Genomic DNA, 11951 nt, shown 5'->3' on the forward strand with positions numbered 1-11951 from the left:
TTGTATATTTAAAAGGAATGGAAACGCGGTTCGAGATCAATCGGGATACCAACAGCGCACCCGCAGAGTTATAAACCATGTCTGGCTCAGGCGGAAGTATGATGAATAATATAAAAAATCATGACGGAGTTCCATTTCCTGTCATATAAATCGGTCTTTTAATTCACGGGGTCATCTTGCTTGAGACGATATAAATGAGAGAGAAACCCGAAATCAAGAATAAACTTTTATTCCTAGCAAAAAGTAAGGCCTTAGGTATCATTTTAATGCCTCATCAAACATACGTTTGTGATATTGTATTGAGTAAATTCTCATTAGAATAGACCTCGGTCTTGAAAATTGAGGGAGTTTCATCCGGATTACTAAACAAAAAAATACTGTGTTTTGATTTTTTTCTAAAAACTTGAAAACTGCGAAGTGCAAAACAAAACAGTTGATATCATTATGAAGCTGAAACCTTATTCTATCGCTTAGGCTCTTTTTGAAGTTTCTTGTAACTTTTAAGAATTTTCTACGATTTTTCGAAATTTCAGTTTTGAGTTTCAATATTCTGTCAAAATATGTCTATCAATCTGGGAGTGCACTACGATTTCTTTATTATATTGGAAAGTAGAAAGAAAAAAGTGAGAAAATGAGATATCATTTTAAAGAAGGAATATTTTTCTACAGTTTGATCTAAATTACGAATGCTAAATGTAATTGGTACAATATATATGATTTTATTTCGAAACATGTTGAAAATTTGAAGTTGTCCGTCAACAAATACATCGACACTTTGTATTTTGGTATAAGTTAAATAACTACTTGAAATAGATGTGACATTGACATATAATTTAAAAGCTTAGTCTTTTTTCTATCGCATAGTGTTGGTTTTATGAAAATGGTGATAAAAACGAATTAGCTATGATTTTTCAAAATCCCATGTTTATATTTCACATTGACGCCATTTTGTTTGAAATAACAGACAAGATATATATAAAAGACACACGATTGGGATTTATTGTGCCTTAATATACCATGTACGATGTTATGCATTTCAAGTTTTTTTGTCAAATGCTGCTTTAGATACTAAATCGTTATTTAGAATGCAGTTCAGGGGCGGATGCAGGAATTTTCGAAAGGGGGGTGCTAACCCAGGGCACCCAAGGCAAAGGGGGGGGGGGTGCAAAACATATGTCCCGATACAAATGCATTGATCGGCAAAAATAAAGGGGGGGTGCGCACCCCCGGAACCCCCCCCCCCCCCCTGGATCCGCCACTGCAGTTTGCCATTATAAAGCGTTGCCGCAAATTACCATATGAAACTGCAAAACTGTTCCTTCCTTTTTCTCCCAGAGCAGTAGTCTATAGGCCGCAAAAGTTTTCCTTTGGTGTTTAAATAAATAAAATGCGAATGTGGGAAAGTTTGAACTGTTTCTAATTAGAAAATTTATTGCATCTCTGCCTAATTTAGCATTAATTAACAGGTGAGCTCGACATTATTAATTTTTAACATCTTAAAAGTATGTAAGACCAGAGACAAATTAGCTTATCATTGATACATGATATATTATACCTGCAAATTGGAACATCCTGCATGCCGTTGTTTACTATAACACCTGTAATCTGAGTTTTTTTTATCTAGATAATATACTGCAGTTGTTAAAATTTTCCTTCCTTCGTAATAATTTATTAACTTCTTTCTTTAACAGTCATTTAGTTACATTTTTAAAATGTTCTTTATTTTGCATGAAAACTTTTTAACACTCGTAAAATGTCCTATATCATCTGATTATGACATACCTTCATGAAATAATACGATAAAAAAAAATTGAATAATAAGTTTTTTATTACTAACTTTGCATGTGGTTGTATTGTTATATTTTTTTTTCTTGGATTAATTTATTTTTCGTTTCATGATTTATCACTTATATTTCGAATTATCTTTAAAAATAACAATAATATGATTTATTTTACGCCAAGAAGCAAATTGAAACAGAATGCCCCTTAGAATGATGTTTTAGTCATTATTTTTTATTACAGAAACATGCCTAAGAAGAAAAAAATATCATTGTCAAGTTAGATAACTAGTGTCAGATTAAATGACCACGTTCGATAACTTCTACCAGATAAGTAATGAGCCAGTTAGAGCGATGGGGTGTAATTAACACCCGGTCAAAGCAAGAGATGCATCATAATATTTTCTTTGAAGTCGGCCGCGTTTCCATTCCTTTTAAATATACAATTCCTTGGAATGGAAACGCGGCCGACTTCAAAGAAAATATTATGATGCATCTCTTGCTTTGACTGGGTGTTGATTACACCCCGTCGCTCTTACTGGCTCATTACTTATCTGGTAGGAGTTATCGAACGTGGTCATTTAATCTGACACTAGTTATCTCACTTTATAAGCGCTCTCCGATAAAGAAGGTAATTAAATAATTCACGGCGATGGCTTCCTCCAGGATTAGAAAAAAGAAAACTGTGCCAAATGACTTTGTAGCTATAGAAGACTTTGTATTTGACGGAGATGATTTGTTTGACGATTTAGCTTTCGAAATGGAGGAGAATGAACATTTCAATGATGACGAAACTCAATGTGAAAACCTACACAGTGTTGATGCTTATTCCGACGAAGAAAGTCACAATGTCAATGAACATGGTGTCATTGATGAAGAAAAGTCTATCGCAACGGAACAGAAAGAGAAGGAAAAGAAAGTTGGCAGTAACTCATATACATGCTCATACTGTGTCAAAGTTTACAAAACTCTTTCAGGTCGTACTCGCCATGAAAAAAATGTACATAATGACCGAGATAAACCCGTTCATAACAAGGCCAAAGGGACCGAAGATGATAATGGACTGATCACTACGTCTATAATATCACATGGTAATATTTTTACTTCTAGTTCTCACAAATGATATTTTCATAAAACATTGCAGATAAAGTGCATACCATTGGTTATAGTATTACAATGTTTTGATTATGACTGTAATTTAGAACTTGTCGAATGGACAAATCAGTAAATTATAAATCTTATAGTCAACACCCGGCGAATAATCTTCAATAATTGAAGGATCACTATGAAACCTAAAGAAGAAGTAATCCTCTTGCTATTATATTTTAGAACGCTTGGTTTTAGCCTTATTGTGCTTATGGCTTTATGCGGTGTAAAGCAATCATCAAACAATAAAAAAATATTATCTAGCCTTGCAGTATCTAAAGAAATATTTTTTGTTTTCTAAAACCACGAGGACTATTACATGTTTTTACAACTTTTAAATGTTTTTTATATTATATTTAATGAAATAAATTTAAGTACATGTAAACATTGTGTCTTTTATTAATGCTACCAAGAAATATCTTCTTTGTCTTTCTAGATTTATATTTGATTTATTTTCATTTCCTCGTTCAACTTGTTGTTGCTAGAAAATGTTATGCGTTTTCATATTTTTATATTCAAGTTGTACATTTAATTGACAAATGTTTTTCATTATTTTTTTACAGGGGCTAAACATGTACATGCAGATATATCGACAGAGGAAGTGTGGGAAAATATGTCAACAGTCATTCATCATACTCTCCAGGAAATGCAAAATAATAAACATCTATCTATCAAAGGTTCAGCTTATGGAAACCAAGTTGTGGCAGTAGCTAAATGTGTTGCAGAAAACAGTAACATTATAGCCGTGTTATCTCCAATCCTTAAAGACAGATATCTTGCAGAGTTCATCAAGGCTACTTCAGTAAAATCACTTTTGAATGGAGGGGTGAGAGAGACACTTTTTAAAAGTTTTGATGAAATTAGAATGGACGCGTCTTTTCTATCATCATTTCAGTCAGTTTTGGATGATGCAGAATGTATTGTTGACGGTTTCAAAAGATTCACTAAACTTTTTATATCGTGTTTTATCAGACAATTTTCTGTAGAGGTTTTGAAAAGAAATTATCGAGAAAAAGATAACACAACTTCAAGATGAGGATAATTCTGAAGGAAAACCTGAATCCTTGCAGTTGAGTGATAATGATAGCAAGGTGTTATATTTAGTGGCTGGATATATTCTCTTTGCTTTGAAAAAAAAATGTTCCAGGTATAAAAATGATAAATACAAGAATGCCATTGCTTTGTTGAAGTCCTTAATTAAGACAAACAATTCTTGTTCCAAACAATATGTTGTGAGACACTCCAACTGGTTAGAGAAGATTAATAGAGGTGGACTTATATACCCAGCAGATGATTTCTTTTTATTAATTAAAGAGATGGAAATAATAATGAGAAAGAATATTAACATGAAAAAACTGTCATTCAATTCACTTAGTAAAAGTGTAATGACTGAACATATCAGTGCTTCCTTCATGGTTCACTACTATTGGGATAGTCTTTGTGCAGAATCAGAAGACTTTGTAAAACTGTTTGTTCTTGAGCTTATAATCAATTTGTTTCTCACTATTCGCTCTTTTGCACTTTTGAAACATGTGAAAGCTAAGTATGAGCAAGAGCAGGGATCAAACAGAGGGGAGAAATCACTACGAAAGGTATTGAAGGAAAAATCTGTGAATGTCTTGGAACTATAATATATTATAACATGTTTAAACTTTGCAATATACATGTAAATGTATTATGGACAATGTCACTGAGTCATTGCTGTGTAATGTCATTTTATTGATAATGTGTCAATTTGTGTCTCTTTGGTACATCTTTGACATGTATGTTTATATAGTTGATTAAAATTCTATGTTGTCAAAACTATTTTACTTTTATTACCATGCTAAGTTTTTCATTTTTACATATAAAGATGTTTTTTTTTACATTTACACAATGTTTACAGTTGTGGTTGGCTCTGATCTAGCTTTCATTACATGTGTACAGTTGACTTGGTGTTACCATTCTATCCCTTCTTTATATTTGGTTTGAAATTTTTCAGGTTCATTGTATAACTAAAATTGCTATAAGGTATGGGTTTTTCTCATTGTTGAAGACCAAACAGTGACGTAGTAAATAGTGTAAATGATTTTATAGCATGGGTTCGAATCCCAGCGAGGGAAGAATAAAAAATTTGTGAAAGCAAATTTACAGATCTTACATTGTTTGGTTGATGTTTAGACGAGTTGTATATATACAATTGATATACATGTAACATGATCCCTCTAACATGTTAAACCCTGCCACATTATTAATGTATGTGCCTGTCCCAAGTCAGTAGCCTGTAATTCAGTGGTTGTCGTTTGTTTATGTGTTACACATTTGTTTTTCGTTCATTATTTTTACTTAAATAAGGCCGTTAGTTTTCTAGTTTGAATTGTTTTACATTGTCTTATTGGGGTCTTTTATAGCTGACTTTGCGGTATGGGCTTTGCTCATTGTTGAAGGCCGTACGGTGACCTATATTGTAAATGTTTGTGTCATTTTGGTCTTTTGTGGATACATGTAGTTGTCTCATTGGCAATCATACCACATCTTCTTTTTTATATGTCATGTATCAGTATGTACGTTGTATATAAATTCATTGTTTGAACTTGTGTGTTTTATTGTTTCATTGACAACCATACATTTGCCATACAACATCTCATAGTTTTTATTTGTATTTATTGAAACAAAAAAAACATAACCAAATAGACCCTTCAACATGTTCAATCAACAACATACATACATGTATCAGAAGTACAAAAAAATGTTATGCTATGCCGAAATATTTCTTGAAGAAGGTGTTACAATGCAACTAGTTCGGGATGTATTATTTTATCTTTGTCTTTTGGTGAGTTGTTGTCCTATGTAAAGTTCTGTTTTTTTTTGTACACATAGTAACTGACACAGGCCTAGGATGAAGCATCAAGTGACCAAAAGTTAGAAACATTTGCAACTTTGAGTCTATACTGGGGTAGCAATTTTTGAACTGTGTGTTTTAATATCAAGATCAAATGAAACAAATCTTGCCTAGTTAAAAAATATTAAATTTTATTAATTTATATTGTATCAAATATTTCTATTATTTCTGTTTTAAATACATATAACATGTATAAATCATTCACATTAAAAAGTGTAACAATTACCTCATTAACTTTATGATAATAATTAAAACATTTCAGTGTGAAAATTAACAGATATAAATTCAATGTTCTTTATCATACATGTATTGTACATACAATGCCAATATAGTTTACAACCATTTTAAACTCTCGGAAGCTTACGCTTTGGCAATGGTGTACCATCAACAATTCTGTCATTTTGTCTTTTTATTGTATTACCTGAAATAGAAGAAATGGCCTGTGAACCTATGACTCGTAGATGAATCATGTTATTATCCAATTCTGCAAGGGTTGGATTTGTGTTTGACCCACAGCGCCCACGATGGTGTCCAAAATGTTGTTCAAGAATATCCTGATTGAAAACTTCTGTTAAGATGAACGGTGTACCCAAACTTAACATGTATTTGATGCAAGAAACAATAGATTTCACACTAATCTTGATGCCTTCTAAAGTTTGATATGATATCATCATTGCAGACCTCTGTTGTTTAGTAAAATTACCTTGTCGGGTTTCTACTGCAAATCTCCATTCTTCAAAGTATGTTAAAAAGTCTTCAGATAGCCACCTCAATCGTTCGTCATTTTGACAGGTATATGGTTTGAGATTTGAATTTCTTTTATTTTGGCCTTCATAAAGATGTCTGGAGTTCAAACAGTCAAAAAATTTGTTCATATTGCGGATGAACCTAACAGTTCCACCAACTCCGTCTCCCCGTGTATGGCACAATGCAAGAGCAACGGTATCACTCAAAACTTGCGCTGCTAATTTAACTTTCATACAGCCAAAGGGAGTCAGGTCTATATGTGCACGTGTAAGCTTCGGACAAAAGTTGTATATTCCTTGCATACACTCTTCATAAAGATCAACAATATGCATCCAACTTATGTCTGTGTTGAACCACAGCTTTCTGGTTTTCCTGTGGGAATTTGAGTTAGCGAAACAATTTCTTGAAGTTTTAAGCAAATGTGGCACATCTGATATAAAATGCAAGTATCTGTTTTCATCCAAAGCATATGGATTTTCAGTGCAATAAACAGTTGCATCATTTACATTAACTGGCGGGTGATGTAGTTTGAAATACTTCCTATTTGGTGAGGCTCCATCACATGTAATAAACAACACTTTTAAGCCAACAGTTACTTCCAAAATTTCAAGTGCTTCCCATATGAGGGGATATAAGATGTCTGCTGTTATACCCCCTGTGGCAAAATGGGCAAGAGGGAACTTCAGATTTGTAGCTACTCCACGGACATATATGACCAATACATATCTTGCTAGTGTGTGTCCTTTTGCATTTTTCATCTGTCTTTCTAAGTCAACAATAGCATTTCCAACTTCATCCAGATTCATAAATCCAATAAGTTCTCCTGTATGTTTGTTGTACACCAAGTCTGACTTTATTCTTATCTCATCAAACAATAGTCCTGTAGAAAATGAAAAAATAATATTGGAGTATGAACTGGTAAGGTTATTATTTTGGAGTTGGTGTTGTTGGATTACTGTCTCATATATTTATTTTAAAAAAAGAATGTCAGAGTGGTGTGAAAAGTAAACAATTGTGTCATGTAATGATGTTTCTCATAAAAGTACATGTGAACCATGAGGAATTTCATATCATTATGAATTTATAACCTAGTGACTTAGATATCGTAAATTAATAAAATAAAGGAATAAATTAACATGACTAAGAAGAATCCAGGACATAATTTAATAAGTTTGAAAGATACATATATGATATTAATATTATTACATGTACAATAAGGGTAGAGAACTGACAATCAATTAGAAAATTAACCCCATTACAATAAATACCTAAACACTTACAAAACAAACAATTACTAGGCCATTCCCCTGCATAGAATCAATCTAAATATGGTTTGCTTACCAACAAAGGTCTGCCAGTTTTCAGTTAGTTTTTTGTCCTGCACCTCTTTCATCAGCTGTTTTGTAACATCAGGTAAAAATCCACATCCACTCTTGACGTAATGAGAATAGTCGTACAGTGTTCTTGTGCTGGGAAGATTGATAAATCCCATGTCTTTAAGAGCTGTGCAAAATAAGAAATACAAGAAAAATATGATAACCGGTATATAGAAACCATAGAAAAAAACAACGCCAGTCCGTCGGTTAAAAGTATATACAATAAAAGAAGTGCTGTTCCAGGGTTTTGAAAAAAGGGGGGATACTTCCAATTAAATGTAAAAAGTCTATACATGTATCATTTATAAGCGTAGTATATGCTTGGTGTAAATTAAATTTATCAGGTATATTTCATTTAACAATAATTCATTGATGTGACAGGCTTAGCTGACATGTCAACATAGATTAATAGATCGAAATCAAAGTGCTAAATACGTAAACCGTAGAATGTAAAAAATGTTTGTGTACTTTGTAAATTAAATTTCAAAACCTTTTTTCTCAAGTGACTATACAAATTTACTTCATAGTACCTGTATAAGTTGTTGCTGACTTGTGTCGTAGGAACAAACACCACTTTATAATCATTGGGTGCCATTTCATCTGCCGTTTGTCACAGAGTTTGTTGTATTTTTTCTGCTCTTCCCAAAACAATCGTTGGAAGCTATTCTCGTCTGGATATGCTTTTATGATTTCATTGTCACATTCATTAATCATATCGACAAAATCTGAATTGTCCTTTTCTTGAAGTTCCTCGCCAACAGTATTTATTTCTGTTCTCAACTGTGATTTTAGTTTTTCAACGCGCAATTTAAGTCTGTTGCATTGCAATTTGTATCCTTGACATTTTTCTTTTAATTCAGTCTTGGACATACAAGAAAGTGGCTTCCTAGAAACAAGAATCTGTGTGCTTTTACGGTTTTTTAATTGCTCCCGTCTCGATATGATTCTCCGTAAGTTACCTCGAAACATACCGCATGCTTTGCATCTTGGCGGACATTGGTTAGATGATTTTAAGCAAAGAAGTTGACAATTAACAGATCTTATTGTTGAGGTATATCTGAAAGTTTCATGTGAAGCACCAATGTCGGATTCTCGTAAAGCAGCAATCTCAAGCGATTTTGGATGCGTTATCCCAGAGCATACAGGTGTAATATCTTGAAATTCTGGGTCAAAATTGCCTGGGCATACCTCATATTTGCTTAAATTTTGCAGAAAGCCTTCAATTTGTTCAACAGATTGCAAAGTATGAGGCATAGATTTCCATATGTCATGGTCATTCGGTAGCAGTTTATTATGTACATGTACTCTGGGTACAAAGTCATCTAGCAGTTCGACTGAAAGTTTAACAGATGTGAAATTTGACTCATATAACTCATAAAAACGTATTGTATCTTGAGAAACTCTTACTTCGAAACTGCCCCAGTACAAGCGTTCAACATTTTTTTTCAATTGTTGAAATGCCGTTAAGATTTCTTCCACATGATCAACATCAAAAATTTCAATTTGCTCAGGTATCTCTTCATTTTGACTTCCGTTTGACAAGTCGACGGTTTCCATTTTGTCACTGTCGTATTCTTGGACTGGCTTAGAATAGCAATGGTCATGGCTAATGTGTGAAGCAGAACTTGCGGTTTTTGAAGTTGAAACTTGTTCTTCATGAGCTGAATCGTTACCGTATAGGAGCCCTGTTTGTAATGGTTTAGTATCAGTCTTGTTTTTTCTATAGTGATATTTCTTGTTAGATGACAATGATATTTTTTTCTTCTTCGGCATGTTTCTGTAATATAAAATAATGAACTAAAATCCTTCTGAGGGGCTGTTTCAATTTGCTTGGTGAGAAATAAATCATAATTGGTATATTTTAGAAAATAATTCGAAATACATATTTTATTGAAGAGAAATGGTACTTGTATTGTGCAGTACGAACCTGGTATAGTAGGTGATAAATCATGAAAACAAAAATAAGTTAATAACCCCAAAAATAAATATAACAATACAACCACTTGCAAAGTTACTTATAAAAAAGCTTTTTATTCTAGTTTTTCATCTTGATATTTTATGAAGGTATGTCACAATGAGATGATATCGGACATTTCACGAGTTTTAAATATTTTTTATGCAAAAGAATGATAATTTTATAAATGTAACTAAATGACTTTTCAATTGCGAAAAATGACTGATAACGAAAAAAGTAAAAAAAAAAATCAATATGAAGGTAGAAAAAAAGTAGACGTATATTATCTAGATAAAAGAACTTAGATTACAGGTGCTATAATAAACAATGGCATGGGATGTTCCAATTGGCAGGTAAATAATACATGTATCAATGATAAGCTAATTTGTGTCTTACATACTTAAGATTTTAAAAATTAATCACGCCGAGCTCACCTGTTAATTAATGCTAAATTATGCAAGATGAAATAACTTAGCGATTAAAACTTTGCCACATTCGCATTTGATTTATTTTAATACGAAAGGAATACTTTTGTGACTTATAGACTACTGCTTTGCGAAAAAAAGGAAGGTGCGACAACGCTTAATAATGGCAATCTACATTACCAAACAAGGATTTAGTACCTAAAAAATCTATTTGACAAACAAATAAATGAATAAACATCGTATATAAAAAGGCACAATCAATCCCAATCGCAAGTCTTGTATATTATATTTCTTGTCTGTTATTTTCAACTTCGTCGGTGTCGAACTTGACTGAACAAAATGGCGTCAATGTGAACTATAGACATGGGATTTTGAAAAATCATAGCTAATTCGTTTTTATCACCATTTTCATAAAACCAACACTATGCGATAGAAAAAAGACTAAGCTTTTAAATAATATGTCAATGTCGCATCTATTTCAAGTACTTATTTAACTTATACCAAAATTCAAAGTGTCGATGTATTTGTTGACGCACAACTTTAAATTTTCAACATGTTTCGAAATAAAATCATATATATTGTACCAATTACATTTAGCATTCGTAATTTAGACCAAACTGTAGGAAAATATTCCTTCTTTAAAATGATATCTCATTTTCTCACTTTTTTCTTTCTACTTTCCAATATAATAAAGAAATCGTAGTGCACTCCCAGATTGATAGACATATTTTGACAGAATATTGAAACTCAAAACTGAAATTTCGAAAAATCGCAGAAAATTCTTAAAAGTTACAAGAAACTCCAAAAAGAGCGTAAGCGATAGAATAAGGTTTCAGCTTCATAATGATATCAACTGTTTTGTTTTGCACTTCGTGGTTTTCAAGTTTTTAGAAAAAAATCACAACACAGTATTTTTTGTTTTGTAATCCGGATGAAACTCCCTCAATTTTCAAGACCGAGGTCTATTCTAATGAGAATTTACTCAATACAATATTACAAACGTATGTTTGATGAGGTATAAAAATGATGCCTAAGGCCTTACCTTTTGCTAGGAATAAAAGTTTATTCTTGATTTCGGGTTTCTCTCTCATTTATATCGTCTCAAGCAAGATGACCCCGTGAATTAAAAGACCGATTTATATGACAGGAAATGGAACTCCGTCATGATTTTTTATATTATTCATCATACTTCCGCCTGAGCCAGACATGGTTTATAGCTCTGCGGGTGCGCTGCGGGTATCCCGATTGATCTCGAGCCGCGTTTCCATTCCTTTTAAATATACAATTCCTTGCTAGTATGCTTTAGTTATTTAACCGTTAGGTTTTTCCAAGGCAGGAATTCGTTTTCAATTCACCCTGACAGTGCTCCTAAGATCTATTTCCGGTCGTTTTGATAAAACCGTTAGCTATTATCCTTGAATGAAGATTTTTAAAAATTTATGCAATTGAAATTTTAGTCATTTTTAATAAAGTGTAAGAAATTGAATGAACGATAACAATGATGAACAGTTCCAGGGGCCGTGTCAACGAAGCTGTCCTAGGACTAGGATGGTCTTAGGACACGTCTTAGTCCTACGTCAGGTTAACGAAAGTCTCCTAAAATAAGATATGTCCTAAATTTGGTCCTAAAGTTAGGATATACAA

The 11951-nt window shown here is 32.7% G+C and overlaps 2 protein-coding genes across 2 annotated transcripts; one reads left to right on the forward strand and one right to left on the reverse strand.

Moving 5' to 3' along the window:
- Positions 1 to 2255: 2255 nt before the first annotated feature.
- Positions 2256 to 4727, forward strand: LOC143083436 (uncharacterized). Its single transcript, XM_076259731.1, has 2 exons — positions 2256 to 2869; positions 3488 to 4727. The coding sequence occupies exons 1-2, from the start codon at positions 2431 to 2433 to the stop codon at positions 3958 to 3960; spliced, it is 912 nt and encodes a 303-aa protein (XP_076115846.1). The 5' UTR covers positions 2256 to 2430; the 3' UTR covers positions 3961 to 4727.
- A 1347-nt stretch (positions 4728 to 6074) lies between these two features.
- LOC143083534 (uncharacterized) lies at positions 6075 to 9769 on the reverse strand. The gene is made up of 3 exons (XM_076259815.1): positions 8459 to 9769; positions 7894 to 8055; positions 6075 to 7432 (listed from the first exon to the last, which is right to left on the reverse strand). The coding sequence occupies exons 1-3, from the start codon at positions 9699 to 9701 to the stop codon at positions 6150 to 6152; spliced, it is 2688 nt and encodes an 895-aa protein (XP_076115930.1). The 5' UTR covers positions 9702 to 9769; the 3' UTR covers positions 6075 to 6149.
- Positions 9770 to 11951: the final 2182 nt, after the last annotated feature.

Source organism: Mytilus galloprovincialis, chromosome 1 (genome assembly GCF_965363235.1).
Source record: "Mytilus galloprovincialis chromosome 1, xbMytGall1.hap1.1, whole genome shotgun sequence".
Taxonomy (NCBI): domain Eukaryota; kingdom Metazoa; phylum Mollusca; class Bivalvia; order Mytilida; family Mytilidae; genus Mytilus; species Mytilus galloprovincialis.

What these genes read in the sequence shown, in the direction of transcription:
- LOC143083436 (XM_076259731.1), top strand. Translation starts at nt 2,431, where the DNA reads ATGGCTTCCTCCAGGATTAGAAAAAAGAAAACTGTGCCAAATGACTTT. An exon ending in TACGTCTATAATATCACATG is followed by an intron (nt 2,870 to 3,487) that starts GTAATATTTTTA and finishes ATTTTTTTACAG; the next exon opens with GGGCTAAACATGTACATGCA.
- LOC143083534 (XM_076259815.1), bottom strand. Translation starts at nt 9,701, where the DNA reads ATGCCGAAGAAGAAAAAAATATCATTGTCATCTAACAAGAAATATCAC. An exon ending in GTCAGCAACAACTTATACAG is followed by an intron (nt 8,056 to 8,458) that starts GTACTATGAAGT and finishes TATTTTGCACAG; the next exon opens with CTCTTAAAGACATGGGATTT. An exon ending in AAACTGGCAGACCTTTGTTG is followed by an intron (nt 7,433 to 7,893) that starts GTAAGCAAACCA and finishes CATTTTCTACAG; the next exon opens with GACTATTGTTTGATGAGATA.